General features: G+C 42.5%; 1 protein-coding gene across 1 annotated transcript in view; it reads left to right on the top strand.

The window, feature by feature from the left end:
- The first annotated feature begins 4,006 nt into the window (after positions 1-4,006).
- Positions 4,007-26,704, top strand: part of LOC144769722 (uncharacterized) — a 36,920-nt gene continuing 14,222 nt past the window's right edge. The window contains exons 1-2 of the mRNA XM_078653902.1: positions 4,007-4,068; positions 4,385-4,458. Coding sequence (XP_078510028.1) covers positions 4,007-4,068; positions 4,385-4,458 — 136 coding nt within the window. The remainder of the gene's footprint in view (positions 4,069-4,384; positions 4,459-26,704) is intronic.

Below are 26,704 nucleotides of genomic sequence, written 5' to 3'. Positions count from 1 at the left end.
CATAATTTCATCCTTTCCGGCACATATATAAAGCAGCATTGCTTATATAATGTATATTATTGAAAAATTTATATAATGATTTGTTTATTCACAGTGCTTTATGTTAATTGTGAATACAAAAGTCAGGATTCTACACTATGCCAAGCAGGATTCGAATATCTGATTCCCTGGTTTCACTGACAACTGTAGTGATCGCATTAATACATTGAGGTTTGATAATATTAAAGAAAGCATTTCCAAGGATTACTTTAATTTGCATTTATTTTTCGTTTACGTTATGTGCATTATTTTATATCCAACTGGCTAAATGTGTAATAACCACCAAAAACTTCTAGGAAATGTTGTTCTTTTTCTTTTTGGCCAAGTCTTTGAACGCGCCACAAAGGCACAAGAATAACAGTTGCCATCGTTTTATATGACTTTTACCTGCTGGATGTAAATAAAGACAGCCTGGAAACGAGATAAATAAAGAAAGTCGCACTTCCAGGCCATCTTCATTTACAAGTATTTACACTGTCATTTGCTCCCCCCTAGGAACAAAGCCACGGCCCCCCAGTGGGGCGTGCCCCACAGTTTGAAGACCTCTGCTTTAAAGAGAGACCTGTTCCCTCTGGATTTCCCTTCTATTTTTGAAACTCAGGTGCAGCAACATTGTCTTGGTGTCACCAGGGCTTTAAGTGGATGCTTTTTAAATATTCTATACAAGCCATACTTGCCACTTATTTATCTTAAGCAACTAACAACCATTGACAAAGCCAATAGTCCTAACTTATTGTAGGTATGCTGTTACTTGTATCATATATCTGGATGCAATTACATAAATAGCAAATTACAAGTTGGGCAGAACACTCTGCTAAGCACAGATTTATAGCTTGTGTTTTTAAGCCACCCCCATAATTACATTTGCCACTCCCCTTTGAGAGCCCCCCTCGTTTTTTCATCCCACTTCAAGCCCTGAATATATGGTGAATCTTCCACTGTGTGTGTGCAAGGGGTGCTAACCTGGATTGCATCAGGGGCTCCGTATGTGGTGGAGTGTCACAATGCAGATGTGGAAAGAGATGTGATTTTAAAGGCCCAACTGAATGAAGTGCAACTCACACTAGTAGGGCTCTATGTACCCAACCCACCCAACACAGGTCAATCACGCTTTTTTGATACACTTACCCCTGCCCATTTCCATGACCCAGCGGCGCCGAGTATCTGGGATGGGGACTTTGTGTACTGGATTTCTCACTGAATTGTTCTATAAGAAGTCATATCCTCGCTGGCAACTGGCTCAAATGTCTGGATCAAGTAGCAACCTATAAATACCTTGGTGTGCAATTAGACAAAAACAATTCTTTTAAGCCACAGCTAGAATCCTTAAAAAGGAAGGGAGTATGATCTTTTTTTTATTGAAATGAATCTTTATTGTTCAATTAATTAAAATTGTTACAATATTCTATCAATAAAACAAAAACGTGTTTAAGAACTCACACAATTAGTTAAGAATGAAGTAGTCGTTTAAAAAGATTTAAAATAATTAAAATGACTGTTGTTATGATTATTTTCTTATCTAGCGGTAAAATGTTGTGCGTAGGATTTAAGAAAACAGTTTTTATCATATTTTCTCTTACTTGATGGCCGACTAAGTCCTGTTATAATTCAGTTTTCAGTTTCAGTTTGGTTTGGATGGCGTCTGTGAATTTCCCTAGTCGGGCCACAATTTGAGGTATTTTAATAGAGAAGCACAGGTCAGAAATTTCCCTGCAACTTTGTAGGCCAAGCAACCTACAGATGGGGAGAACCAAGCGCTGCCGCTCACTGACTAGCTTTGGGCAACAGCACAACAGATGGATCCAGGATTCACGGTGGTAATTGCAGAGTCGGCCAGCCACTGAATTATCCTGCCAGGCCCAAGTTGAGTTAACATCCGTGATGGGCAAAGCGAGCAGTCTCATGTAAGGGATTCTTCCCCGGGCCAGGACTGTCAAAGATTGCTCCAGGTAGAGCTGTAGTGTTCCCATGGTGTATGAGTAGTCCAGCGAGGGGAGATTCAAATGGTGATGCATGCTTTCCAAGTCCCTTTCAAAAGATATTCTCTTGGCCTGAGTATTCACTGTTTTCCCCCAAGCTGTTAGCGGGATGTCAGGCTTATGCAGATTTTGGATTTTGATGTCCAATAATCTAATGCCTCCTGCCAAATGCACCTGCCATAGGGAACCCTCCTCTTCAAAGAGCGTTTTAATTTGTCTTTTTAATGACAATTCTGGTGCTCGCGTGGTCCTGATATAATATTTTATTAAACCACCTGAGAAAGTAACGTCCGGACTGGTGAGCCCCAACTCTATCCTTACTCTTGCTCTCCTGGCCTGTCTAGGGAGAGCTAGGACCTTTTTGTAAGCCAAAATTTGATGGTTCGCGAGAAACTTATTGAGGGAACCGGGGAAAACTAAAAGGCCATAGTTAAGAGAGGGCACTAGCTTTGCTTTAAGAACTATCAAAATGCGTTCAGCAGTTGGACTGTGAAGTCGCTGATTAAGGCTTTTTAAAGAGAAAATTATGCCAGCCGCTTTCCTTCTCAGATGTTTCAGATGGGCTGTAGGTTTTGCCCCTTCCAATAGCCAAAAGCCCAAATAGTTGTAGCTCATACTTGTTTTAATTTGCTGGGCCCCAAGTTGCCAATGTGTGGTCTTCTTACGTGGGTACTTCCCGAATAAAAGTACCCTAGTCTTCTCCTGGTTCACCAGGAGTTTGTTCTGTTGGTTATATCCATGCAAATCTTTTAGGGCCTTCTGTAAGCCAGTTCTCGTGTGGTCCATAATCACAATGTCATCCGCATACTTGAGTATTTGAAGCCGCGTTTTTCCCAGTCTGGGGGCAATATACTTGCCCCCTCCAGCGCTTTCACCAGATCAACTGTGTACAGATTGAAAAGTACAGGGGCAAGTACGCACCCTTGTTTTAAGCCATTATTGGTTAGTACCTTAGCAGTGACTAATGTTTGACTGATTTTAATGCGGACCCAGGTCCCCTGATATAGGGAAATTATGGCTTTTAGCAGCTGTTGGGGATTCCCCAAGTGTATAGTATTTCCCACAGCTTTCCGCGATCAACCCTATCAAAAGCTGCACTATAATCAACAAAGCAATAGAAAAGTGGTAACTGAGATGTCTGGGTAGCGCGGTTAGACAGGTGGCCCAGTACTAAGATGTTGTCTGTGGTAGAGCTTTGGGCCCTGAATCTTGTTTGAAATAGGGGCAGAATGTTATTATCTGTTACCCAGGCTTCCAGTTCTTTCAAAAGTATTCTGGTGTATGCTTTGGCTTCAACGTCCAATAAAGCAATGAGCCGGTAATTTCCGGGTTTTGTGCTGTCCCCTTTTTTGTAAATTGGGGAAAGTATTGAACCTTTCCACGATAATGGAACAGTAAAGGTGGCAAAGGTGTGCTTAAAAAGTGTTGTTAACTACTCTGCCAAGAATCCCTGCGAGGCTTTAAACATAGATGCAGGAACTCCATTGGGTCCTGGAGCTCCATCTGACCTCATGTTTTTAATCAGGGTGATTACCTCGGCCACTGTAATGTTAGAAGTTTTCATGACTTTATCTTTTGTTGGAGATTGTTGATGGGAGTAAGTTTGGGTAATATCCTGTTGGGTTGAGTACAGCTGAGTTGCAGTCACGAGTCCAGTCTTGCCCCAGGACCACTGGGAAGCACTCTTAGCAGAATTAAAACTAGCCCTAAACTCATGCAGGCTTCAGTGTGGAGACCGGTATGTAAAGCATTTAAAAACAACAATGGAATAAATAATTAAGACATGACATACAATAAAAATTCAACACCACTTTTTAAAATAGGAACTATTTTTATCTTTAACATGACACCAAAAAACTCCAATGTAGGGATCCAGAGATATGAATTTTTAAAGAATAACCTATCTATCACTTAGTAACCTATAGAACCACACTGGGACTATTGGTTTCGCTTAACCGGTACAAAGTCAAACTTTTAGACCAACCGCGATGGAGTTCTGCGTGGATACACTGAGCTGGAGGCCCCAGTGTCAAGGAGGGTGTAGTCACAGGTTGGTTCCCAGTACTTCAAGGGAGCAGAATGATGCACAGATTCCAACTCCCAGCCTAGAACCCCCTCCAGCCCTCATGATTAAATGAAGGGCTAAGTGAACTCCACGGGGGGAAAGGAGATGGGAATAGAGAGAAGAGACTGCCTTGTTATGTTTTCTAATGTTCACCTCGCTACTCTTGACAGTCTACTTTTACAGGTCCTATGCAGTCTTCTCACCTTAAATCAATCTTCCAGTTCTATCATTAAAAGGTATTCATTATGAATAACAATTGACTTTGAGTTAATAATGTTAACTTATGTTTTTTCTTTTTCAGAGCTTGGTACTCGTGTGAACCCAGAAGCGAATTGCTGCTGAAAATTCTCTCTTCAGCTGGACCGCTAAACTCAGGTAAGATTCTTCGCTTCTAGTGGACAGCAATACTCAGGTAAGGCTTTCTCTTCAAGGAGGGTTGCTGTTGGGAATGGAAATTCTGCAGCTTCTCGATTCCGATAAGTTTGACACCTAATAAGACACTATCTCCCTACGCATGAGCACTACGAACGTATCTACTCTGAACTAACAAACATGCACATGCGTGAAGACATGACAATGCTGTGGACCTACTTGAGGTGAAGTGTGCCTCTCAGCACATTATGAGCACACTTCACTGCCTCCCTTGAACTCTTGCAAGATCTTGGCAGGGTAGATCACTAAACCCACAACTCTCGCAGGATGCTGCTGCCACCTCCCTCATCAATGGACGTAGCCTGTAGCACAAGATAGGTAAATTACAGCATCTTGCCGCTGCTGAATGACGAGAACTTGTTCTGCCCGATATTTAAAAAGTTCTCTGCGAGGTAGGTACCATCATTTTTGGGGGAGCGCTGACACCCAGTCAACATGTTACCTTTAGACTTAGAAACGTTTCTGTAGGTTTTTCTGCAGAGGTCACTCGATGCTCTTCACCAATCCGGATTCGGTGAGGGTTGGCCTGCTTGACTTTTAGGGAGATCCTGGTCAAATTCTGAAAGTCAGACCATTGGAGCTCTTCAGCTTGATGAACCTGAAATCCAGTCTAGGTCACGGTTGAAATGGCCAGCTTGCCTCTCGCGGTTTAGTTAGTAACCGTATGACCTTTTTTCCAACGTTGCTGAGTACTTCTCCAAATGTTTGGGACTTCTGCCTGAAGTTCCTCTTGAGGATCCAAAGGGTCCAAATCACAATCCAAGGGTCTGGAAGGTTTGGGACCACCATTCCTACAATGCACCTGGCCATAACACTTAAAAATCCACTGGAAACACTCCAGGCAGTGGACTTCTGGTGAAGATGATGCAGATGAGATCTGTTAACCTTTAGCTTTCAGGGAGTCCACTCCTTAATCATTTTAGAAGCAATCTACATCCACAGGACTGTAGGTCCAGATAGTGTAGCAGGCACTGTCAGTCAGAAGGCAGGGCGTCTTGATGCAAGTCAAGTTTCTAGCATGGTAATCCTTCCTCTTCTCTTAGTTTCAAGCAGTAGATCTCAGAGACTCTGCACCTCTCATGTATTCATTCAATGTTCTCTGGGGTCAAGCAGGAGAGCACCCCTTTCCAAAGAGGTGCAAGACTGTTTGGCCACTGCCTCCAAAGTCTGGCATAATCTTCTCCCAGAAAGTGCTATTCCTTCAAAGTTTAACACAGCTGAAATCTCAGTAGAGTAATAAGGAAATAAATAAACCTTCAGTATGACTCATTTCTATAGCTCTCCTCCCCCCAACACCTGCAGATTCCCTCCTTAAGACTGCAATCTGACTGGGTCAGAGGAGATGATGGTAGGCAGACCTGGAATTTCATGCCTGTCCTGTTCTTCCTTTGTAACTTTATCGAAGCAGCCTCGCTAAGCCTGTTAACTCTGGCCAATCAGCAAAGACTACAGGAAGGATGAATTTTGGCTTTATGGACAATAAAGCGTTATAACGTATTTTCTGTACATTTTAGGATAAACCCAATATTGGCATATTGTTTGAATTGTCAACACCATTCTACTGAGTCTTTAAATGATATTTACTTAATTCTTATCAATATTTACTCATTCATTAACTATTGCAATGTTATCTTTTGTGGCTGTAATCTACAATGGGGAACATGAAATGATATAATGTAGATCAATACTCCACAGTGCTCCTAGCACCATATATATTTTGGGAGACACTTTACCACAAAGGGGCAAATGAAATGTGCAATTTATCCCCAAGACAAATAAAATATATTTGTAAGGGCCCTCCTTATGATTACATGACTCCCCACACCTGTGACACCTAGAGGAAACTCTGGGGGTACCTCATATGCAACAATATTGTAGATATTATCACTTTTTAAGTGCCCCTACCACTAAAGTTGAGTGTGCAGTAAATTTACTTTTAAAAGCAGGGCTGCAGCACAGGGCTGGGTTTAAAATGACCTCAGAACTCATCAGTGCACACATTCAAGTGCAGGATAGTCCGCTGGCCTCTAAACCGCCATGTCCAGTTAATAACTAGGGACTTATAGGTAGTTTTAATCCCCTGCCCAATTATCTAAAAGGGATGAATAGGGTCGGTTGTGCCAATTGTAAGAGTACCCAAATATATAGTGTACCCTAAGGCCTTGATAGAGATTGCCCAGGGAGTCCGTTATGACCAGTACCAGGGGGTGAACAGGACACACAGGATGGCTTTGCAACACCTGTTTTAAGCCCTCTGACATCTTAAGCTTGACAGCCTGTTCATTTTATTATGGAGTACATCCTAGTCATTGCAATAAAACTAACTCTATCTGTTCTATTGATGTGCAGAAAATAATTGGTGGAATACTCTTGTCACTTCCTCACGGTCTGTCTTCAAAATTTGATTAAAGGGTTCCTGAATTCCTATATCTTCTTTGCCTTTTTTTATCCATAGCCAGTCTGTGAGGAATTCTCCTATTTTATTCTCCGCCCCATAAACCTATTGGTCTGGTGAGCAGTTCCTGCTCTCAAAAGGTGTGTGTAGCTACCAACATCTCCCACATCTTTAGATATAGTTGTGTTATCTACTCTAGAGAATGTTTCATTTATGATCTGCCTTTGTTTCAAATTTTCTGACACTTCATAAGTGATACAATGACCTCTAAATACAGCCTTGAACGTATCTACTCTTTGTATATTGAGATACAACTGTTTTTAAAATATTACTATAATCATTAAAAGATGACTACCTGTTTATGCGTATCTGTATGTGTAGCAATGGCTAGGTCACTGTGTCTTTGGAGATGCTGGGCCCACCAGTCCCTGGCACTAAAGAAAATGACTTTTCTGGCACATGTGGATATTTATGTGCATCAAAATGCCAGGCAGCTGAATGGCTGAAGTGGGCTTACCCACTGTCCTATATTGTTGTGGGTGGACACAAAATATGAATGACACTACAACATGAATGATGATGGATGGTTGAAAGTCCTCTATTATGGAAAAACTAAAGACCCTGTCTAATCCCAAACCAAAAAATCAGAAAGTTAAAATCCAAAGTTCACACAACATAGGGCAGCAGGCAAAGTTACTGTGCCTCATTATATGAATGGAAGACAACTGAAGTAGCAGATACATATCTCTTCAGCTCCTTCCTAGAGCTTGCAGAGTTGTCGCGGCCTACACCAACTGCACGTACCCTTGCAATATGCTGCAAGGGTGCCTGCCTTATAAGCAGGATTGTTTTTTGTAGGAGGGGTACCTTCCCACATGAAAATAATCTTGTAAGGCAATTTACTCTTTCAATTTGTGATGCATCACTCATAGAAAGATGAAGTAATGAAGAGAAATAAATTTACAATAACATCCTATTCCCCCTCCAGGCAGGGTTCAGGGCCAAAATGTCAACGATAGACCAGATTTTCAGGCTGCAGCTCCTCTTTTGGAAGATAGTAATGATGGGGAGCGGCAGTCTGTATCTGGTCTTCGTTGACCTCAAAAGCGCCTTCGACTTGGTTCCCAGAGAGGCACTATGGAAGGTCCTCAAAGAGTTGGGACTTCCATCTTATCTCTTACTCCTACTTAGGAAATTACACAGTGTAATACACACTGGCACCTTTGCCCAAATTAGATGTGGTAAGAACGGGGAACATACTAAACGCATTCCAGTTAATAGGGGAGTGAGGCAAGGATGTGTGTTAGCCCCCACACTATTTTGCATCTTCAAAAATGGCTTAGTGGATGTTATAAATAAATGTCAGAACATCGATGCCCCTAAGCTAGCAAACAAGAGATTACCAGCAATGATGTTTGCAGAGGACACCTTGCTCCTCTCAAAACCCCCTATGGGCCTGCAGAAAATCTTGGATGTCTTCTGTGAATTTTGTAGAGGTAGGGGTTTAGAAATCAATTACAACAAAAAAAAGTATGGTTTTCAACCCCAGTAAGCATGTCCGCTCTAATCTCTGCATGAATGGTGTACCGTTAGAAAGGGTATCAGAATTTGATTACCTGGGTTTTACCCTAAATTAAAACATGACATAGAAATCCCAAGTGGCCAGATCTAATCTGAAATAAACACAGACAGCTGGGGGATTCGCTAAACATTACAGGAAGTCCTGCCACAAAATCCTTACCCCAGCTACAGAGATTTACAAGACGGAGGCAAGAAGTTCAGCCCTCTACGGGGCTGAACTATGGGGGCACTTGAACCTTAGGCCAATTACACATAACGAAAAATAATTTCTTGAGGCAATTGATAGGGCTTCCGCAAACCTCCCCTCTGTTGCCCCTGTATATGGACTTGGGGTGAGACCTATTGCACAAGAAATTGCAAGGCGTCCGCTACTGTATCGGCAACGTCTGTGGGCAACAAACGAGCTGGCGGAGTACAGAGCCGAATTGCAAGAGGTATTCAGCCTAAGAAAAGCTTAAATGAGATAGGCTGTCCCGAGCTATGGGCAAGTCCTCTAATTGCCCACACCAGGGTCACTCAAACATATACATCCACCATGGACTGGAAGGCGAAATTTGATAACATCTCAGAGGACCCCAAGATTGTCTCTCTGACTCGCCAGTTTCTGGATATAAAAGCCATTTACCAACTAGAGCCGTGCTTGGACTTTATACGTCCAACCATTGCCAGGAAACTCTATTTGCAGTTTCATCATGGTTGTCTCCCCCTGCATTCATTTGTTAATAAATGGTCTAAGGATGTTTCCATGGCCTGCCCTGCCTGTGGTCTAGCTGAGGAAACAGAACTGCATGTTCTTTTTGTTTGCCAAGGTTACTCCAAGATCAGAAGAAGAGAATTACAGCAATTATGTAAGAATCTTGGTGCTATGCATTGCATAGATGTGTACAGGCTTTTAAAACATGCCACCAGAATGCACATAGTATTTGCTACCTCACGATTTCTTGCTGCAATGTGGTGGGCTCGTTTGCAATTCTTAAAACTTTAATGAAACGTATTTTTTTTATCTGTGGTTATCGACAAACTGCGAAAGATCTTTTTCTTTTACCAATGTATTTTATTCTTTTTAAAATTCCTGCCAAAATCTTTTTTAATCGTTGACATGAAATGCTGTCTTTTATGGTTTTACAACCGAAATAAAGATTTTCTACATAAAAAATAAAATAAAGTTATTTATCTTCATTTGCACCTCACCAGGGAAGCCATAGCATTTTGACACATTCACAAGTTTAGTAGCTTCAGTTATTATGGGAATGCACAAAAATCCATGGGTGGATGTATGGGAATGCTCATGCTGCCCTCATGAAAAGGCTGCTGGACACAGTTGGTATATTCCATATAGGAACCCAATATAGGCTCAGGTAGTCACCTAACCTTTCACCTAAATTCTACCCTACTATTACACTGCATAATGGTTCTTAGTGCTGACCGTTTACCTACTTACGGTAATGTCCAAAGATGCATTGGGTTTTCTCCGAAAAGCTTAAGCCTCATTCATTATGCATGAGGATTGTCTGAATCACAGCAGGACAGCAGGCCTACAATCTCCTGCATAATAACTATGTATAATGGTCATTCCACCCCTCATCCTAGTCCGACATGACACAGCACGGTATATCCCCAGGGGGTACCACTTTGGGTATATATACACCATATCTTGCTGAGATAGTCAGAGGAGAATAGGACTTCCAAGCTGACACTCTGAGGTGAGACGCCAAGGCTCCTGCATGCAGACACTCCAGCTCCCAGTGGTCTGACATCGCTTGCAGGGTATCCATCTTGAAGTCAAGACATAGTCCCACAGTCTCTCACTTCAGGTAAAGTGGTTGACTTTATCCTAGAGGGATACATGGCTTTACACCCACATACATGCTAGATACACTTAGGTACATCTAGTTAGGATCGCATCATAGGAGTATGCATTTACTACTGTCATGTATTTTATATACTTGCCTGTATTCATTGTTTTAGCACAATGACAGAAATCTACCATCCTTTTACTCTGTTGGTGCTTATAATCATTTATATCTGTTACTGTCTAATGGTTGTTTCAGCACACCTATTTTACTTTGCATCGCGCTATTTTGGATTGTGCCCCAGTCTTGTTTAGATATTGGCTGCTTGCTGCCATTTTGTTGTTGTTGTTCTGCCCCCCTGCCCTGATCTCCACCCCGCTCCCGCCTCCCAGCTGACCCTCCCTCACCCCTCCCCTTCACTATCCACTTATGACAGATGCTTTTGCGCGCAGTGTTTACGCGCAGCGATCGCAGCCTATGCGCGCCGAAGGCGCGCCAAAGGTAAGCCCGTCTACGCCCGTCCACGCCTGAACCGCGCCCAGGGCCAGACCCCTTGGCCCCCGCAAAATCCACTCCGCCCGCATGACATACGACGCTGCAACCCTCTTAGCCCTGAACCCCGGTCGAACACCACAATGCTGTGAGACTACCCCAGGACACACCCATGGACCCTTCACCTGTAACTCCTGCAAGTTCGCCTGCATCAGGACCCATACCAAATCCACCAACTCCAAACACAGCTCCAACTCTAACCACCTGAAGTGCATCCTGCTCAACACCCGATCGATCCACAGACATGTCACTGAACTCTGGGACCTACTCGACACTACCGCGCCAGACGTCGCCTTCCTTACAGAAACATGGTTGAACGCCTCATCTGCACCCGACATCGCCATAGCCATCCCGGACGGCTACAAGATCACCCGTAAGGACCGCAGCTACCAAACAGGAGGAGGCATCGCCATCGTCCATAAGAACACCATCCGAATCACGACCAGCTCCGACGACAACCTCGCTACCGCCGAACACCTTCACTTCCAGATCCACACCGACCCCAGGACCACACTCAGAGGCACCCTCATCTACAGACCACCAGGAACCCGCACACAATTCAGCGAAGACATCAGGGACTTCATCAGCCCACATGCCCTCACCTCCGAGAACTACATCCTACTAGGAGACCTCAACTTCCACCTGGAAAAGAAAAACGACAGCAACACCTCCACACTGCTGGACAACCTGGACAATCTCGGACTAAAACAACTCGTTGACACCCCCACCCACTTGGCCAGACACACGCTCAACCCCATCTTCACCTCCAGCAAACACATCTCCTTCGATCACACCACAGCTCTCCACTGGACGGACCACAGCTGCGTTCACTTCAGCTACAAACAGACCACGACCCACAACCCTCCACAACCTATTCCTCGAAGAAATTGGAACAAAATCACCACCGACCAACTCTTCACTTCACTTAACCTAAACCCTCCCGCCATATCATCGGACCCAAACCAAGCGGCCACCAAATTCACACAATGGATCTCCCACAGCGCTGACGAATTAGCACCCTTGAAAAACCATCAATTCAAACAAGGTAGCAAAAAGGCCCCCTGGTTCAACGATGACCTTAAGAAATCCAAGAAGCTATGTCGTACTCTCGAGAAAACCTGGAGAAAAAAAACAACCACTGACAACCTTGCCACCTTCAAGGACGCCACACGCAAGCACCACCAATTGATCCGATCCACCAAACAATCAGCATTCAAGGATTGTCTCGACAACAACGCCCACAACAGCAAGGAACTATTTAACATCGTCAATGAATTTACCAACACCTCCGCCGGCTCCAACGACATCACTCTCTCCCAAGACCTCTGCGACTCTTTATCCTCTTTCTTCCACAACAAAATCGCCGACATACATAACAGCTTTGAAAACCAGCCCGAAGAACAGTCCACCCCACCCACCTCCGAACCTAAACAACACCCTAACAACCTCTACGCCTGGAACCCAATCACTACTGAAGACACCATCCGCCTGATGAACTCCATCCACTCAGGTTCGCCTACCGATCTTTGTCCCCACCACATTTTCAATAAACCAGACTCCATAATCGCACCCCATCTCCGCGAGGTCATCAACTGTTCCTTCAACTCCGCTACCTTCCCGGAAAGCTGGAAACACGCCGAACTAAGCGCCCTTTTGAAGAAACCCACAGCTGACCCCACGGAACTCAAGAACTACCGCCCCATCTCGCTCCTCCCATTCCCTGACAAAGTCATTGAAAAAGCCGTCAACAGCCAGCTCGCCACCTTCCTCGAATCCAACAAATCCCTCGACCCTTCACAAGCCGGCTTCCGAGCCAAACATAGCACAGAAACCGCCCTCCTCGCAGCAACTGACGACATCCGAACACTACTAGACAACGGAAAAACAGCTGCCCTCATACTACTCGACCTCTCCGCCGCCTTCGACACAGTCTGCCATAGCACCCTCATACAACGCCTCAGCAACGTTGGAATTCAAGGAAAAGCTTTGGACTGGATCATCTCGTTCCTCGTCGGAAGAACCCAGAGAGTCCGTCTCCCCCCATGCAAATCAGAAGCCACCGAAGTCATCTGCGGCGAACCACAAGGTTCATCTCTCAGTCCCACCCTCTTCAACGTTTACATGAGTCCCCTCGCATCCATCGCGCGACAACACAACCTCAGCATCATCTCCTACGCAGACGACACCCAACTGATCCTCTCCCTCACCAAAGACCCAAACACCGCCAAATCCAATCTACACGAAGGAATGAAAGAAGTAGCCGAGTGGATGAAGAACAGTCGTTTAAAACTAAACTCGGACAAAACGGAAGTCCTCATCTTAGGATCCTCCCCCTCTGCCTGGGACGACTCTTGGTGGCCACCGGCCCTGGGTACAGCACCCATACCCACAGATCACGCACGTAACCTAGGCTTCATCCTAGACTCCTCCCTCTCAGTGACCAGACAAGTCAACGCTGTCTCATCTTCTTGCTTCAACATCCTACGCATACTCAAAAAAATCTTCCGCTGGATCCCCACCGAAACAAGAAAGACAGTCACCCACGCACTGGTCACGAGCCGACTTGACTACGGGAACACCCGTTACGCCGGAACCACAGCTAAACTACAGAAAAAACTCCAATGCATCCAAAACGCCTCAGCCAGACTCATACTGGACATACCCCATCAAGCTCACATCTCCGGTCACCTGAAAGACCTCCATTGGCTCCCTGTCAACAAGAGAATAACATTCCGTCTCCTCACCCACGCACACAAGGCCCTCTACGACCTAGGACCCGAATGCCTCAACACACGACTGTCCTTCTACACACCCACCCGCCAACTACGTTCAACCAATCAAGCCCTCGCCGCAATTCCGTGCATCCATAGATCCACCATGGGAGGAAGATCCTTCTCCTACTTAGCGGCCAAGACCTAGAACTCCCTCCCCACTCCCCTCCGCCTCACACAGAACCACCTCTCCTTCAGAAAGCAGCTTAAAACATGGCTATTCGATAAATAATGCACCCACCCTCCCTCAAGCGCCTTGAGACCCTCTGGGTGAGTAGTGCACTATACAAATTACTGAACTTGAACTTGAACTCTAGAATGATGCTGGTTCAATAAATGCTTTTTGAAAAACGTCCCCACCATTTATTCGGTGTATCTCTCTGAGCACGAGTGCCTGAGGGTAAAGTAGTACACTGTTTCCACAGACCTGAGGGATTAGCGGTTGTCGAGTTCGATAGTTGCCAAGAACTATTCTCTCCTTGGTAAGAGGCGTTTCTAGTGACACTGAGAGCTAGTTGGTATACAGGCTAAGGTACCCGGTAGGGGTGTCAAGAATCAGTCTGACACAAATCCTATAGTGTTTGTTGTCTAAACGTGCGGATCCTATATAGGTTTTTTAGAAACTACATGACACAGTGAAATACAACAAAGGTCAAAGAGCTACATTTCGTCACAATTTCTTTACTAAGTCATGCATTGTGATGCAAGTCAGCCCTCATAAGGTTTAGTAAATACCAACTAACATTTTGCATAGTGGCTGCACCAAAAAAATAGCTCAACCTGGGCCCTAATGTGATTACTTAGACTAAAAGTGGCTTTGCTTTCTGAAAAGAATTGCACAAAGTCATAATATGCATTTTTTAAGCTATGGTCTTTAGTGTTTACCACTACATGCTTTAGCACAAACTATGGTTTTGCTAGGTTTTGTGTGAGAAATCATGTACTCACACAACAAAGGGAAAGGAGGGTCTGAGGAGAAAATATTTACAGGGAAGCGAGGGTTTGCTCCCCAATCAATTAACAAAAACACAACATAGAGCCCTTGGGTCTAAATGAGTGAATACTTTATTGTGTGGTTACTCAAAACCCTTACATTAAAAACCAGAATACAAAATTGCAAAAGTTAAAACCAAGAGAGTGTCGGCAAGCACGTTTGTGTGCTGGGCGCTGGTAGATACAGTGAGAAGGGTTCATAGTGGGGCAGCCCAATGTGTGTCTGCAAGGTCTCTATTCATGTGTGCCCTAAGTGGCCATCAGCTTGGACCGTGTCTGATGGATATATTTTCCGAAAGAGGTCATCTGTTTTACCATCGTTAGTGTGTATAGTTGGTAAATTGCCTCCTTTGCGGTGCGTGACCCCACTTGTATTAGAATAGGCCTGAGGTAGAGACTGCGAGCCGTACACAGCGCCGGGCAACAAAATAGGAGGTGGGTCAGTGACTCTCATTTGTACCTACGGAGCCTGCATTCCCGTGCAGCTAGTCCAGCCAGTTCAGAGGCATATAGTTCTTTTAGGGGCAGGGGGGGTAGTCTGTAGGCTAAAATCTTATGAAGGGCTGCACGGCCCACAGCCTGCGTGAAGTGGGATTTAGGGTTGTGCACAGTGTCGGCAGGCATAGGGACTCGTGAAAGTTTCTATTAGCCAATGACACCAGGTCCAGTTCCCGCGAACGCGCACGTACTTGTTTTTTGATCGCGTTTTTGATGGCGGTATAACTGACGTGTTCGGGATTCCAGGACTCTGTGGCTAGATGGAGAAGATCCTTTGCCACATTAAGAGTGGCTGACCAGGGATTCCCAGGTACCATGAAGATATGTTTCAATACTGCCTTGAGTGTGTTCCCGTGTGCCACTGTTGTAAGGAAGTAATATTTACTTAAGGGGGCCATCTCTTTAAGATTTTGCTGGTTGAGCGAGAACTCTAAACGAATTAGCGTATTTCTGGTGCACCTTGGTAAGTGGAACAGTCTCTTATAAGCTCTGCAGTGTATTTTTTCTAGGTCCTTGTTGAGTTTACCCGGGAACGCTTGCACAATTGAGGGGTGCAACAGGGTGTCAAAGTGACACCCTGCCACCCTTCAATGTTTCCCCCAATTACCGAATCGGTATTTACCGATTCGGTAATTACCGAATTTTACCGATTCTGTAATGAAATCGGTAAAATTACCTAAATCCCGATTGCCAGTTCTTAAATACCGAATCGGTATGATTTGGTATTTAAGAATCGGTAATCTGGGATTACCTACATCGGGCCCCAAGGCTCCATCTTACTGATTTTTTCTTTGGGTAGTGTCCGAAGATGATTACTTTTGATTTGGAGGGATTTGCTACCAGCCTGTTTTTTTTGTTGTATACTGCAAGTGCCGTCAGCGCCTTTTGTAACCCAATTTTAGTGTGGTCCAGCAGTACCAAATCATCCGCATATTGCATAAATTGAATTTTGGTCCCTCCAATCTTTGGGGTTGCTAAGGCTGTCCCGGACATGGCCCTCTCCATGTCCGCTGTATATAGATTGAACAACATTGGGGCCAAGACGCACCCTTGTTTTAGGCCTCGATCTGTGTCAATCTTGGCGGATGCGGAGTCCCTCGGGAGTTTGATTCTAACCCACGTTTTTTGGTATGACTGGATCTCTCTTAGCAGGGAAGAGTTGATGTTCCATTGAGCCAGCTTTCTCCACAGGATGGCGCGATCTACCCCATCAAACGCTGCCGAGTAATCAATGAAGCACGCGAATAGGGGAGACTTTTGCGCCACCGCATTTGATGGACCAGAAAAGAAAGTGCGATGATGTTATCTACAGTGGCAGACCCAGGTCTAAATCCGGTATGGCAGAATGGGAGGAGGCCTTCTTCGCTCGTCCAGTCTGCAAGGTCCCTCAGGATGGCACTAGCGTAAGCTTTTCCCTTGATGTCCAGGAGGGCGATCATACGGTAGCTTGATGGATCTGTTTTGGGGCCTTTCTTGTGGATTGGATGTAAGAGCGAGCCTCTCCATGAGTCTGGCACGTCCCCCAAGAGCCAGCATGCAGCATACAGGTGGGTCAGATTTTCGGACCAAAATTCGATGTTCGCTTTGAATAGGTGGCCAGGAATGCCATTAGGGCCCGGAGCGCCGTTTTGCCTGATGTTTTTTAGTATTTTGGACACTAACATTTTTCCGGGCGGGCCTTCTTTTCGTTAACAGTGTCTGGCTCACCACCTGCTATGGGTGCGTCATTTTGCTGGTTAACTGATCCCTCTTCATTATAGAGGGCTTTTACATGGGCGACCCAAATGGATGCCTCAAGGGAGTTTTCTCTATGGTCTGTACCTCGTCCGAGATTGCTTAGGTAGCTCCAGAACTCTTGCAATTTCCCAGGGCTCAACAGGTCGAAGATTTTTAGCCATTGTGCTTCGCAGTGGTCACGTTTTGCATCCCAAACCTTCTTGGAGTGGCTTTTTGTGGCTTCTTGTAATTGTATTTTGTTTGAGTTTGAGCCGATTTTACGAAAGGCTTTTCGTTTCGTGTTCAGTTGTTTAGCACTTATTTTAATTATTGCATTGTGTCCATATGCAGTTGGAGGATGCCAGTGGGTTGTTCTATCTGTATCCCCGCGAAGTTTTGCCGCCAGGGTCCCGGTTATGCCGTTCCATGTTGCTATAGCACCCTTCTTCTGTTCACTTGGTGGCCAGCCTATCCACGAGTTTTCCCAGTTGTTAAATGAGGTAATTACAATCGGCCCCCATTTAATTCTTCTGGGTAACTTTATCAGTTCTTTGCCATCGGCTGCTCCAATGCATTGTAGCCTGTGGCGTGTGTTCACTGTAAAGTTCAGCGTGATGGTTAGGGCGGCATGATCGCTGTCACTACGCGGATGAACTGAAAAATTTGACATCAGGGGTTGCAGTTTGTCACTTAAGATGATGTAGTCGATCGTCGTTTGGTTGTTGTACGTATGACCGACAATAGCTCCTGGGCTGTTCTTTAAATGAACTGAATGCGCTGTCGCCAGTTTGTAAGATTTAGTAGGTCATTCAGTGCAGTAGTAGTCCCAGACTGGTGACTTTGTGTGGTTTGCACCCCTATGTTATGGGTATTGAGGTCACCAAGGATAATGCATTCTAATGATGGGAATTGGAGCAGTAAGGACGCTAAATAGTTTGTAAGCGTCAGCGGGTTGGCTGTAGGCCCGTGTGGATTATAGTAAATATTAATAAGTAAGATTGAAAAATTCCCGTTTGTCGAGTGGCGGCCTTTCAGGATGCCCGCATGAAGGGAGTCTGGAAGGTTGTTTATTTCCGTGAATTCCAATTTCAATGAATGCTTTATGTAGACGCATGTTCCCCCCGATGGTCTTCCGAAGATGTTGATCTTTTTTGCTGCTTTACCATATTCTGCATATCCTCTTAATGAAAGAGGGTTGATCAACCAGGATTCTTGTATACAGATTATGTCCGCCTCCTCCATGAATTTCACGGTAGTTTGATTTTGGAGCAGCCTTTCGAGCCCAGCAGCATTCCTGGTCATGATTAACCCTGGGCGTAGTTCGCGTAGCCGCACTCCGCGACGCTACGCGAAGACGCACTTGCACTCCGCGAGCTACACGTAGCTCCGCGGACATGCGTAGTAGCTTGCTAGACCCGTTCGCGAACTTACCGCGGCGGTCGCGACGGGCAGAGCCATCTTCGATTTCACACTCTGGCTATGGTTTTGGGCCTACTTTAGCATCTCACTCCTATCTCTTCCATCCTGGTCTTTTCCCTCAGTTTTTCTAACTCTCTTTACTTCTTACCTATTTCTGTCTGCGCCTAGGTTTATATTTCTCATTTTATGTTTACTTTTACCACTTTTTTTGCAACTTTTCTCTTGTTTTATATTACTTCCTTCTTTTATCTTTCTTCTTTCTTCCCCTAACCTTTTTGTCTTCAACTTTCCTTCTCCCCTCCACCCAGAACCATGGTGAAGGGTGCCAGCAGCATCGGCGGCTCAAAGGGCAAGGCGGCTGTGCCTAAAAAAACCCGGCTGCCTTGCGGCAGAATGCGCCCGGCAGGAGTGACGCCCCGCCAACTTTTTGGGGAGGAGGAGGTGGCCGCCCTGGTCTTTTTTATCCAACGTCACCTCCCCTTGACTTTGGCAGCAGGCGGCAGGCGGCAGGCCCGGCTCCGGCTACCAGCGCATTGAAGAGCGTCTCCGGCGGTGGGCGAAGGTGCGCCGTGCAGTCTTCCGCTGCTCCGGTATCCGGCGTACCCACCATCAGGTGTCCCACCGCTGGGCCGACATTTTGGACCGGGAGCAGGACCTGTTGGACCTGCTTGGTGTGGAGGTTGTGGGTCTTGGTGAGTGGCTACCCCAAAAATAAAGTGTGTATGTATATATATATATATATATATATATATATATATATATATATATATATATATATATATATATATAGTTATATACGTATATATATATATATATATTACCTACTGGCGGTCGCCAGTAGGTATATATAGTTAGGATTTTTTCCCTATGGGATTTTTGAAAATTCTATGTCTAATAACTTTGGCGTTTGTGGACGGAATTGGCTGAAATTTTCTGGAAAATGGAACATTTTGTTTCTGAGCAGCCACTGGAAATTTGGGGGGAGTTGGTCCAGGGGGGGCCGAGAAAAAAGGGGGGTCCCAAAACGTGTTTTTAACATTGAGTTTTCCATAGGGCGGTTAGCCTCACTTTTAGCCCGAACGGCTGAATGGATTTGCACGAAACTTGGCAAAATTGTAGGGACTGGTAGCCCGATGTGCCTTTTGTAGGTCTCAATATATGTGCTGCAGTGGATTTTGAGAAAATAACGTTCAAAAAAAGATATATATCTGTAAGCGCGGACCAGGCAGCGCCCCGGTACGCGTACTTGACGCGTAACGGAACTTCGCGTAGCGAAGTTGATTGGCTCTCCGGTGTCTGTCAACATTCTAAACAGTCCGGAGCGGCCGCCATCTTGTCTCTCGGTAGGATCGAGAGACAAGAGGAGGTCAAAAGCGAAGGGGCAAATGACCTTAAGGGGGCATAGTAGATACTCCCTGACCCCCTAGGTTTGATGTGGAGGCTTTAAAGGGGCCCCGCTAAGCAAAAAAAAAAAAAAAATTTTTTTGTTTTTTTTCGTGGTTAGCGCCCGGTACGCGAACCGGGAAGCGTACTGGGGAGCGTATCACAATAAAAAATGAATGATAGACTTTTCAAATGCTGTATGTTAATTGATTGTTGGTTTTGTTGATTATTTTTTTTTTTTTTTTAACTTTTTTTATTGTGTTTCATAATTTATTAAACTTTCTAACATTTCATTGTCAGAAATTTCATAATCATGGAATATAGATTGTAGTCTCTGAGGTTGTAAAATGTCCTCATTTGCAAGGAGGTTATCTACTGCTTGCACACATTGCAGTAGTTCTTGGTCCCATGTTTCATCCATAAATTCAATCTCATTTGGATCAATGATTTCTGTGTTGGACTCTGGAAGGACAATTTCAAATGAAATGTTTTGTTCACTTTCCATTTTTCCTGAAATTTGCATAAAAAAAATATATATTAGTAGAGGTAGGGCACTGTTGGGATTAATTTTAGATAGGCAGTTTTTATCAGAGAATTTATCTTTGGGCAGTGTATAGTATCAGAGTGGAAGTAGGAATATAAAAAAGTGTATCTAAATTTATAAGTACTACAGAGGGATAGTATATAACTAACAGAAAAAGTTTGCCATATTAACTTAAAGTGCACAATATACTTCAGTTTTAAAAATAACAACTTACCTTTAAAAAGAAGTTGAAGTTATTAATGAAAATCCAAATGAAATGTACACCAGGAAGTAGTAGTCAAAATGGCTGTGTTTCCTTCTCTTCCTTTATATATATTCGGGTACATAACCAATCAAATGTCAGGTAAAAAAAGTAGAAAATGAAAGTAACATTTTAATTGGTTGTCAATTCCAACACTTCAGATGTGTTTTGTGAAGTAATTTACCTCACGGTATTTAGAGAGGACTTCAGGCTAAATGGCTAAATGGAATTCCAATCAAATTTGTGAAAATGGTAGGGATTGGTATGTAGTATGAGCTATTCTATATTTGGTGAAATTGTCTCCAGTGGCTTTTCTGTGAACTACTTTCCCACCTTTTTTGATGGTGCGCTTCCCAGGAAGCGACCCGGTACGCGAACCGGTGAGCGCCCTGGTACGCGAACCTTAAGCGTAACGGGAGTCCACCATTTTGTGTTTCGGTCGAATTATGATACAAGATGGAGGGCAAATAATGTTCAGAATGGGTAGAAGGGGGCACGGTAGACTTATCTTGACCCCCTAGGTTTTGTGAGGGTGGCTGAGGAGGCCCATATGTGCGGAAAAAAAAACATTTTTTTTAAAAATTTCGCGAGGTTAGCTCCCGGTACGCGTACCGGGTAGCGCACCAGGGAGCGTATTTTGTTGAAAATTAGTGAAAATAGTTAGAGTAAAAAAATAATTGTGAGTGATTAGATGTAGGGTAGCTCTGAGAAGAGCTTTTGGGTTTATGGTACATTTAGGTACTTATAAGTAGGTACCAATGCACATTTTTAAATTCAGAGTGAAAACTCTGTTGCCCTCATCTGAGAAGTGAACTCCATCTCCTCTGTAGATATCTTGCATGTAGTAACGCAAGTTATTGTTGTACAGGGAGCCCATTCCATGGTCTCTCATGTAAGCTGAAACAGATTTGTTTACATGCTTCCTCGACTTCTCAATTTGTGGACAAAATTGGTTTGACCACCTCCATTTCTGTCTTTGGCATATATTTGAATATACCAAGGCAGTCTGAGGAAAAAGTGCCATTAATTGCTCAAAGGTGTCCTTTAAAAGCATTTCCAGACCTACACCAGTCAAAGTGCCCAAGTCATTACCTCCACAGTGCACAATTAACAGGTCAGGTTTTGGCAAATGCATAAAGGTTTTCACCAATGGTATCAATTGGTGACATTTTAATCCTCTCTGGCCAAACCACTTAATTTCCACATCTTGTAAATTGAGGTTAGGTAAATTCCTGCTTTCAACGTACCTTTGAGCCCAGTGAATATAACTATGACCAACAATCCAGACAGAAAACATGGTGAGAGAAGGTTCTCCTGCAGTCAGATGAAGTGTGGCAATGAAATGGCAGTTGAAAAAATGTGAGTTTGAAATGAAAAAAACTGTGGAGTTTCTGTGTTCATGAAGTAGTAACAGTGATTGGTGGATTTTGATTGATGAAAACAGAAAGTTAGGGTGTAGAGATGTGTTCTTTGAAAGATGTATTTTGAGTGGTCAATAAAAAATCATTAAATGAAAGAAAGCACTGGATATGCAGGTGCACTGAGAGTTCAGAGTTCAATTGCAACATTGTTGTGTGAATTTGCAAACACCAGAGTTTCTCCAAGAGGTGGTTGCTATGGAAAATAGGCAGAAAGGGCAGAGGGGGAAGGGTTTTCATTTGAAAAAAAGTGAGGGAAGAGTTTTGATTGGGTGACATGAGAAATATGTGTGAAGAATTACACCATTTCTGTGCTTTTGATAGCTGCAGACTCTGGAGTGCATACCTTTTGCTCTGCTGAAGACAAATTGGTGTGTTTCTTAGACTGTTTTCAAACTCAAAGTATTTGCTAAGGTGAGAAAATATTTCTTTACTTTAGATAGAGAATAGTGTGCTTTAAGGAGAAAATTATGATTTATGTGGCGCAATTTGCTAGTAAATATGCTCTCACATGTGCATGGAAATTTTTGATTTTGAATGTTTTTGTTATATAGCCATGTTAAAAGTGACGCAACCATGCTGGAAAGCCAATCAAAAAATGCTTTCATGTGTTTTAATGACATTTTAAGTCATTTTCTGATGTGCAGTGTTTAGAAATTATGATTTGAAAATCGTTTTTGTGGAAAAGGAATTGTTTTTAAAATCATGACAAGGATATAATGGTGTATGGTTATTTATAAGGCAATTGACTGTCCTTGATGTTATTTTTATCATTTTAGTGTAAGACCTTTCTCTGTGGCGCAAATTGCTTGTAAATATGCTCTTACATGTGCATGAAAATTTTAATTATCAATGTTTGTGTTACATAGCCATGATAAAAGTGAACCAACCATGCAGGAAAGCCAATAAAAAAACGCTTTCATGTGTTTCAATGACATTTTAAGTCATTTTCTCATGTGCAGTTTTTTGAAATTATGATCTGAAAATCGTTTTGGGGAAAAAGGAATTGTTTTTAAATTCATGAGAAGGACATAATGGTGTATGGTTCTTTATAAGGCAATTGACTGTCCCTGATGTTATTTTTCCCATTTTAATGTCAGACCTTTCTTTGTGGCGCAAATTGCTTGTAAATATGCTCCCACCTGTACATTGAAAATTTTGATTTTGAATGTTTATGTTACATAGCCATGTTAAAAGTGACCCTACCATGCAGGAAAGCCAATCAAAATACGCTTTTATGTGTCTTAAGGACAATTTAAGTAATTTTCCCATGTGTAGTGTTTTGAAGTTATGATTTGAAAATCGTTTTTGAGGTAAAGGAATGTTGTTAAAATTTATGTTCGCCATATGCCCCCAAATTTCTTTCTCAGGGTTGCAGCAGGGTGTTCTTGAGACACCCCTGCACTTTTGGAATAAATTCCTAATTTGTGATGAGCAAATTGTTAATCGCAAATTGCACCTTCATTTATATGAGCCTCCTAGCCCATGGAAATGAATGGGTAATTTGCAATTAGCAATTTTCTCATCGCAAATTTGGAATGGTAAAGAATCGCTATTTATTCCTTAAAATTCGCTTTTTTGGAAATGCAAAATAGTTATATGATACATATGGCGGTTGATGTCTAACAAGATAAGAAGCTTATGGATACATTTATGATGACTGGTGCAATGAAGTAGAAATCACTTACTTCATTGGTAGGCCTTTACAATAAATTATCTCCTCTGTATTCTTCATCAAGCATAACTTTAATCTGCAATCCTGAGTAGGCCTCACCTTAAACAAACCTCTGGATAGGCCACATCTTATTGTCATCCTGATTTAATCATTTATAATTCTAGGGACAGATTTATGATAGGTGTATACCTCTTTTGTGCCACTTAGAAAACATTGTCCATGGGGAAATGACTTAAAATGTCATTAAGACACATGAATGTTTTTTTTTAAAACGTTTGCAATTTTTTTGGGTCACTTTCAACATGGCTATGTGTCTGAAACAGTCAAAATCTAAATTTGCAATGCACTGGTGGGAGCATATTTACAAGGAATGTGCTTCATGGGGAAAGGTCTTATAATGTAATATGGGAAAAATGACATTAGAGATACTGAAATGCCTTATAGAGAAGCATACACCATTATGTCCTTGTCATAAATTTGCAAACCATTACTTTTCCCCAAAAACGATTTTCAAATTATATTTAGAAAACAGTGCACATGTGGAAATTACTTAAAATGTCAATAATTCAAAATTTGTGATTCCTTAAATGCAATGTATAAAAAAAAAATATGTAAAAAATGATATTAAGGATTTGGAAACTACCACCAACTTGTAGTTTGTGGTAATTTGCGAATTCTTTTCAAAAAGCATTTTTTTTTTTAAAAAAAAAAGGTCCCATATGACGCCCATACATGCCATTAGGGCATGTAGGTGTGCCATGTGCTCCCAAATTTCTTTTTCAGGGGTGCAGCAGGGTGTTCTTGAGATACCCCTGCACGCTTGAAAAAAATCCTATTTTGTGATGAGCTAATTGCTAATCACAACTTGCAACATTAATTCCTATGAGCCTCCTAGCCTATGGAAATGAATGGGTAATTTGCAATTAGCAATTTGCTCATTGCAAATTAGGAATAGTAAAGAATCGCTATTTATTCCTTAAAATTTGCTATTTATAATATGTAAAATATTTTGATGATACATATGGCAGTTCATCTGTAACAAGATAAGAAGCTTAGGGATAGATTTATGATGAGTGGCGCATCCCCAGGGATGTGACAGTCATCCTGCGCCACTGTTCCGCCACCCATGGTGTGCTGCATTTACAATGCGGCGCAGCATGGGGCAAAAAAGGCACAGATGCGTGACGCATCTGTGCTGTAAAGGTGGCGCATTGCTGGAGTTGTATCGTAAGTGCGATGCAGCTCCAGCAAGGATCAGGGGTGCCCCATCTATACAATGCTGCGTCAAGACCTATGCCAGCTTCAAGCAGGCGCAGGGTTTTGAAGCAGCTTTCTCCTATCTGATTGTAAATGCGGCACACCATGGGTGGTAAAGCAGTGGTGCACATTAACTGGTGCATGCCTGGGGATGTGCCATTTAATATAAATCTGCACTTTAACATTTGAGTATGTGCAGGGGAAACAGAGTCGTTGAGGCTTATCCAAGGTTAAGAACAGATGAGTCCTGTTCAGTGAAAAATTAGACATAGGCTTCACCTGCTCAGCATCGCTGGACATGGCTAAATAATAGCTGCAAAATGTTACTCTTGTTAAATAATTTTACTATTATAATCTGTGAGATTTGTCTCTTACTCTGCAACATCTCATTGTTGTTGTCTTTCTTTAAAGATAAAGACAACCTCAACATGAGCGACAATCTGCAATCAGTTGATTTTGACCTCATCATTGAACTTGTAATTGAAACATCAGTGGATGTTGATCCATTGGATGATTTAAATCCTGAGGATGAAGAAGAGCGTGATGAGGATGCAGATTTGTCCGAATTATATGATATAGGATGGGAAGCTGACCTGCTTGAGCCTTTGGAATTATAAACATTTATTTTTAAAATTTATAATCAATAAAAAGTAAAAAGGTAAACCGTTTAATTTAAAAATAAAGACACCTTCAAAAACAGGTTATGTGTAGTGTCTTCAATAAAATATTAAAATATGCTCATAAAATTAGATCAGATTCACATATAAAATAGCATAGGTAACATAAATATAAATCTCATTTCTTTTCTGCTATTTCTGTATTGTAAATTTGCAAGGACTAAAAAATCTTCTATTTAAAATGTCAAGTAGTGTGTTATGTTTTTGATCACTATTACTGATTTACTGTTTGATAATAATGTTTAATAACATTTTTATTATATTTTTCCTCAGATTCAACTATGCCTACAAAAATAAGAGAGATGAAGGCTGCAAAACGTCAAAGACAGCAGGAGAAAAAAAAAATGCAGCAGTCCTCTAACAAAAAGATTTCTCAAGCGATGAAGAAAGCACCGGGTAAGAGCTCTAAATATTTCATAAAAAATATTTCTAATAAAAAAAATATTAGTACAGAAAATGTTTCAATCCATAACAACACAAGTAAATCAAATGGAAAGAAAAGGACAAATGAAAATGTTACTGCTAAAGCAAGAGATAAATCTGTGCATGATAGTAGAAGGAAACAACAGTTTACGGAGATTCGTAAACGAATGTTCCGTAACAGGATAATTGGCAATTTGTTAAAAAATATTAAGAAAGGTCAACAGAAATTAGTTTTTTATAGGAGAAAAAAAAAAGTTGAGAAAGTTATTGATCAGGCTTTTGAAATTAAACGTAAGTTATTTATTTTGATAATCAATAGAATTAGGAAGCTAAACAAGGCAATTTTTGATTTCAAAAGAAATAGTAGATGGAAGAGAATAGTTAATCGTAGTAATTTTTGTGAAGTTTTTTCTGGAGAATGGATACATAGTTCAAGCTGTGAGGCATTTTTTAATGAAGAGAGTTATTTCCAGGATAATGATTTGGTGCATGCAGTTGACATCAGTGGTCGTGCTTATGAAGTGAAAGATGGTTGTCCAGTTGAAAAAGAAAAACTTGTGACAACAGAGGCAGAAGAGTTGTTAGGTAATGAGGTTTTAGGAAGACGTGCTAAGGGTCCTGTGTACACCTGGAAGTGTAGTAGTATTTGCAGTGTGCGACAGGATTCCATCAATTTGCTTTGTGATTTTGTACGGTCATTTAACAAGAAAAGTTTGAAGCAGAAAATGAGGTTGTTGCAAGAATTAGATCCTTGCAGAGTGAGAGAAGTGACAGGTTTGCATGGTCATTCACTGGCTTGTCTTTCCAGGAGAGTATGCCAGAGTGTTTTTCATCATTTCAGGATGCTAGCAGT

The sequence above is a fragment of the Lissotriton helveticus genome, chromosome 7 (assembly GCF_964261635.1).
Source record: "Lissotriton helveticus chromosome 7, aLisHel1.1, whole genome shotgun sequence".
Taxonomy (NCBI): Eukaryota; Metazoa; Chordata; class Amphibia; order Caudata; family Salamandridae; genus Lissotriton; species Lissotriton helveticus.
This window is presented reverse-complemented; position numbering and strand designations above follow the sequence as displayed.